At 50.8% G+C, this 6,537-nt stretch overlaps 1 protein-coding gene across 1 annotated transcript in view; it reads right to left on the reverse strand.

Annotated features, from left to right (window-relative positions):
• Positions 1-208: 208 nt before the first annotated feature.
• Positions 209-6,537, reverse strand: part of LOC120047348 (threonylcarbamoyladenosine tRNA methylthiotransferase-like) — a 317,214-nt gene continuing 310,885 nt past the window's right edge. Inside the window, exon 8 of the mRNA XM_038992872.1 lies at positions 209-377. Within this exon, the coding sequence (XP_038848800.1) occupies positions 209-377 (169 nt within the window). The remainder of the gene's footprint in view (positions 378-6,537) is intronic.

Genomic DNA, 6,537 nt, shown 5'->3' on the forward strand with positions numbered 1-6,537 from the left:
TAGATCCCATGGTGCTATCTCCTATAACCCACTAGATCACCCGGTGCTATCTCCTATAACCCACTAGATATCCTGGTGCTATCTCCTACAACCCACTATATCACCCGGTGCTATCTCCTATAACCCACTAGATATCCTGGTGCTATCTCCTATAACCCACTAGATTCCCCTGGTGCTATCTCCAATAAATAGTTGTCAGTTACTAAACCTAGAAGGTCGTTAAAGGAGTCAGTGTACCTGGAGCAGCAGCGTGTAGGTCGGCTGTAGACTCACCTTGGAAGGACTGTCTGGCTCTCTCCACTAGTTCCTCTACAGGGTAGCTGGCCAGGTCTCCTCTGGCATGCTTGGTTTTACAGTACGTACAGGCATTCAGACAACTGCAGAGGGAGAGAGAAGAGGAGGTCGGGCCTCAGTTAAAACAGTTAAACAGTAGAACCGCCAGTACTTGAGGCATTACAAGCAGCGGCCAACGAAGCCCTTTTTGAAGGCGGCCATTTCAAAGAGACCTGGAAGTGTTGGAGACAACAAGCCTCAACAGCAGGGAGTGTGTGTGTGATCAGGTGTATGACCGACCAACACCCCTCTCCCAGGCAATCATATGGTTCCTTACATTATTCTGAGACCAAATAGCCTCTTAAACTAAACATTATAATGTAGAGAAGGACATATCTGAAGAGTAAAGGGAACGAGGGTTTAATACGGAGAGAGAAGTTAATCTTTGTAGAGGTATAGTTGGTTGTCCCCCCCCTCCTCATCGAGGGATCTTTTGATGTGAGTGCCGAGGAGGACAACTGCATTCCTTTCAGACATGATCAATTGTTCTGGTTCTCCGAGCGTCTGTCTGCCTCTGCTTGTTATATTTGCTGTGAAGTGAATCTGAGACGAGAGAAGCACAGTGCAGGAAGGCAGGTTTCCATTCCTTAGTGTGACTGGGCTGACTGGCTGACTGGCTGGCTGGCTGGCTGGCTGACTGGCTGGCTGGCTGGCTGGCTGACTGGCTGGCTGGGCTGGCTGGCTGACTGGCTGGCTGGCTGGGCTGGCTGGCTGGCTGGGCTGGCTGGCTGGCTGGCTTCCTCTGTTGCTGGCTGACTGGCTGACTGGCTGGCTGGCTGACTGGATTCCTCTGTTGCTGGCTGACTGACTGGGCTGGCTGGTTGGATTCCTCTGTTGCTGGCTGACTGGGCTGGCTGACTGGGCTGGCTGACTGGCTGGCTGGCTGGCTGACTGGCTGGCTGGGCTGGCTGGCTGACTGGCTGGCTGGCTGGGCTGGCTGGCTGGCTGGCTGACTGGGCTGGCTGGCTGACTGGCTGGCTGGCTGGGCTGGCTGGCTGGCTGACTGGGCTGGCTGGCTGGCTGGCTGGCTGACTGGGCTGGTTGACTGGCTGGCTGGCTTCCTCTGTTGCTGGCTGACTGGCTGACTGGCTGGCTGGCTGACTGGATTCCTCTGTTGCTGGCTGACTGACTGGGCTGGCTGGTTGGATTCCTCTGTTGCTGGCTGACTGGGCTGGCTGACTGGGCTGGCTGACTGACTGGCTGGCTTCCTCTGTTGCTGGCTGACTGGCTGGCTGGCTGGCTGGCTGACTGGATTCCTCTGTTGCTGGCTGACTGACTGGGCTGGCTGGTTGGATTCCTCTGTTGCTGGCTGACTGGCTGACTGTTAAGCTGAGACGCTTAGGGCTTCTTTGAGTTCTCTGCTTTCCTGTTCCCCTGATGAGCTGTGTGTCCGGCTGAGTTCAGACAGCTATGCCAAACTACAGCTCACACACACAGCTCTTTCACACACACACATCCAAGAGCAGGCAGTGCCAAAACGTTGACATGTCGGTATCATGGCTGTTTCCAAGTTCTGGAAGAATGAAAGAGAGGAGACGACGGCTGTATCATCATGACCTGTTCACCAGAGAGATCTTCCCTCCCCCTCTCTCTCTCTCTCTCTCTCCCTCCCTCTCATCCCTCTCTCCCCCATCCCTCCCTCCCTCCCTCCCAGCCCCTGAACCACTAAGACACACGGTGTAGTATAAAGCCTGTGCTGCTGGTTGTAGTGGTGTCTGGCCTTGCCAAGCTGCTGGGATTCAGGAGATCAACGATGCTACTGCTGTTGTCTTAACCCGGGTTTTAGAGAGGGAGAAACGGGGCTGTTTCTCATTGTTTTAAAGACAGACAGAGGAAAACATGGAACAAATCAAAGGTAAGGAGACAGAAAGGATTCAAGCTGGCTGGTAAAGGAATGTTACATATTATAATGGTATATATATTATAATGTTACATATATTATTACCGGGACACATTTATTTTATTTATATATATGTTATATATGAATGTTATATATAGTTTTTTACAGGGACACATTTATTTTATTTATATATATGTTATATATGAATGTTATATATAGTTTTTTACAGGGACACATTTATTCTTCACATTCCAAAGACTTTGTCAGCAAGATTTTTGAGACCATCCTCAAACAACCATGAAAACTAAGCAGTTTGATTTCTATATGGAATATATTAGGCCTCATTTTGGGAGGGATAAAGACTAGGTTGACTCCAGGACAGTCTAAACCCCCTGTCAGGTAAGAAGACTAGGATGGAGTAACCAGGGTCTGGGAACATGCTCCAGGACAGTCTAAACCCCCTGTCAGGTAAGAAGACTAGGATGGAGTAACCAGGGTCTGGGAACATGCTCCAGGACAGTCTAAACCCCCCTGTCAGGTAAGAAGACTAGGATGGAGTAACCAGGGTCTGGGAACATGCTCCAGGACAGTCTAAACCCCCCTGTCAGGTAAGAAGACTAGGATGGAGTAACCAGGGTCTGGGAACATGCTCCAGGACAGTCTAAACCCCCTGTCAGGTAAGAAGACTAGGATGGAGTAACCAGGGTCTGGGAACATGCTCCAGGACAGTCTAAACCCCCCTGTCAGGTAAGAAGACTAGGATGGAGTAACCAGGGTCTGGGAACATGCTCCAGGACAGTCTAAACCCCCTGTCAGGTAAGAAGACTAGGATGGAGTAACCAGGGTCTGGGAACATGCTCCAGGACAGTCTAAACCCCCTGTCAGGTAAGAAGACTAGGATGGAGTAACCAGGGTCTGGGAACATGCTCCAGGACAGTCTAAACCCCCCTGTCAGGTAAGAAGACTAGGATGGAGTAACCAGGGTCTGGGAACATGCTCCAGGACAGTCTAAACCCCCTGTCAGGTAAGAAGACTAGGATGGAGTAACCAGGGTCTGGGAACATGCTCCAGGACAGTCTAAACCCCCCTGTCAGGTAAGAAGACTAGGATGGAGTAACCAGGGTCTGGGAACATGCTCCAGGACAGTCTAAACCCCCCTGTCAGGTAAGAAGACTAGGATGGAGTAACCAGGGTCTGGGAACATGCTCCAGGACAGTCTAAACCCCCTGTCAGGTAAGAAGACTAGGATGGAGTAACCAGGGTCTGGGAACATGCTCCAGGACAGTCTAAACCCCCTGTCAGGTAAGAAGACTAGGATGGAGTAACCAGGGTCTGGGAACATGCTCCAGGACAGTCTAAACCCCCTGTCAGGTAAGAAGACTAGGATGGAGTAACCAGGGTCTGGGAACATGCTCCAGGACAGTCTAAACCCCCTGTCAGGTAAGAAGACTAGGATGGAGTAACCAGGGTCTGGGAACATGCTCCAGGACAGTCTAAACCCCCTGTCAGGTAAGAAGACTAGGATGGAGTAACCAGGGTCTGGGAACATGCTCCAGGACAGTCTAAACCCCCCTGTCAGGTAAGAAGACTAGGATGGAGTAACCAGGGTCTGGGAACATGCTCCAGGACAGTCTAAACCCCCCTGTCAGGTAAGAAGACTAGGATGGAGTAACCAGGGTCTGGGAACATGCTCCAGGACAGTCTAAACCCCCCTGTCAGGTAAGAAGACTAGGATGGAGTAACCAGGGTCTGGGAACATGCTCCAGGACAGTCTAAACCCCCTGTCAGGTAAGAAGACTAGGATGGAGTAACCAGGGTCTGGGAACATGCTCCAGGACAGTCTAAACCCCCTGTCAGGTAAGAAGACTAGGATGGAGTAACCAGGGTCTGGGAACATGCTCCAGGACAGTCTAACCCCCCCCCCCCTGTCAGGTAAGAAGACTAGGATGGAGTAACCAGGGTCTGGGAACATGCTCCAGGACAGTCTAAACCCCCTGTCAGGTAAGAAGACTAGGATGGAGTAACCAGGGTCTGGGAACATGCTCCAGGACAGTCTAAACCCCCCTGTCAGGTAAGAAGACTAGGATGGAGTAACCAGGGTCTGGGAACATGCTCCAGGACAGTCTAAACCCCCTGTCAGGTAAGAAGACTAGGATGGAGTAACCAGGGTCTGGGAACATGCTCCAGGACAGTCTAAACCCCCCTGTCAGGTAAGAAGACTAGGATGGAGTAACCAGGGTCTGGGAACATGCTCCAGGACAGTCTAAACCCCCCTGTCAGGTAAGAAGACTAGGATGGAGTAACCAGGGTCTGGGAACATGCTCCAGGACAGTCTAAACCCCCCTGTCAGGTAAGAAGACTAGGATGGAGTAACCAGGGTCTGGGAACATGCTCCAGGACAGTCTAAACCCCCCTGTCAGGTAAGAAGACTAGGATGGAGTAACCAGGGTCTGGGAACATGCTCCAGGACAGTCTAAACCCCCTGTCAGGTAAGAAGACTAGGATGGAGTAACCAGGGTCTGGGAACATGCTCCAGGACAGTCTAAACCCCCTGTCAGGTAAGAAGACTAGGATGGAGTAACCAGGGTCTGGGAACATGCTCCAGGACAGTCTAAACCCCCTGTCAGGTAAGAAGACTAGGATGGAGTAACCAGGGTCTGGGAACATGCTCCAGGACAGTCTAAACCCCCCTGTCAGGTAAGAAGACTAGGATGGAGTAACCAGGGTCTGGGAACATGCTCCAGGACAGTCTAAACCCCCCTGTCAGGTAAGAAGACTAGGATGGAGTAACCAGGGTCTGGGAACATGCTCCAGGACAGTCTAACCCCCCCTGTCAGGTAAGAAGACTAGGATGGAGTAACCAGGGTCTGGGAACATGCTCCAGGACAGTCTAACCCCCCCCCTGTCAGTTAAGACTAAATAGTCATTTACAAACCGAACCATTATAGTTGTTAATGAAGGAGAGTTACATGCCATCAATGATCTAGTCTCACAGAGTAACGATGAGACAACCAGAAATAGACCATCCGTGACCAACTGATAACATACAGGCTTCATACAACATACAGTCTGCTCCAGTCTCATAGAAACACAACACATTCATTTATTCAAGGACAGCCCCCCCCCCCCCATCTACATAACATTGCAAAAATCAGAAACTTTCTGTCCAAAAATAATGCAGAAAAATGAATACATGCTTTTGTCACATCTAGATTAGACTACTGCAATGCTCTACTTTCCGGCTACCCGGATAAAGCACTAAATAAACTTCAGTTAGTGCTAAACACGGCTGCTAGAATCTTGACTAGAACCCCAAAATGTGATCATATTACATTGCCTCTCTACACTGGCTTCCTGTTAAGGCTAGGGCTGATTTCAAGGTTTTACTGCTGACCTACAAAGCATTACATGGGCTTGCTCCTGCCTATCTTTCCAATTCCGTCCTGCCGTACATACCTACACGTACGTTACGGTCACAAGATGCAGGCCTCCTTGTTGTCCCTAGAATTTCTAAGCAAACAGCTGGAGGCAGGGCTTTCTCCTATAGAGCTCAGTTGAGTAACTGACGTGATCTTCCTGTCTGGGTTGGCGCCCCCCCTCGGGTTTGTGCCGTGGGGGAGATCTTCGTGGGCTATACTCGGCCTTGTCTCAGGATGGTAAGTTGGTGGTTGAAGTTATCCCTCTAGTGGTGTGGGGGATGTGCTTTGGCAAAGTGGGTGGAGTTCTATCCTGCCTGTTTGGCCCTGTCTGGGGGTATAGTCGGACGGGGCCACAGTGTCTCCCGACCCCTCCTGTCTAAGCCTACAGTATTTATGCTGCAATAGTTCATGTGTCGGGGGCTAGGGTCAGTCTTATCTGGTGTCCTGTGTGAATTTAAGTAATTATCTCTCTCTCTCCCTCTCCTCCAGGAGGACCATGCCTCAGGACTACCTGGCATGATGACTCCTTGCTGTCCCCAGTCCACCTGGTCGTGCTGCTGCTCCAGTTTCAACTGTTCTGCCTGCGGCTATGAAACCCTGACCTGATCACTGGACGTGCTACCTGTCCCGGACCTTCTGTTTTCAACTCTCTCTCTCTACCGCACCTGATGTCTCTAACTGTGAATGATCGGCTATGAAAAGCCAACTGACATTTACTCCTGAGGTGCTGACCTGTTGCACCCTCTACAATTACTGTGATTATTATTATTTGACCCTGCTGGTCATCTATGAACATTTGAACATCTTGGCCATGTTCTGTTATAATCTCCACCCGGCACAGCCAGAAGAGGACTGGCCACCCCTCATAGCCTGGTTCCTCTCTAGGTTTCTTCCTTGGTTCTGTCCTTTCTAGGGAGTTTTTCCTAGCCACCGTGCTTCTACACC

The sequence above is a fragment of the Salvelinus namaycush genome, chromosome 5 (genome assembly GCF_016432855.1).
Source record: "Salvelinus namaycush isolate Seneca chromosome 5, SaNama_1.0, whole genome shotgun sequence".
NCBI classification, from domain to species: Eukaryota; Metazoa; Chordata; class Actinopteri; order Salmoniformes; family Salmonidae; genus Salvelinus; species Salvelinus namaycush.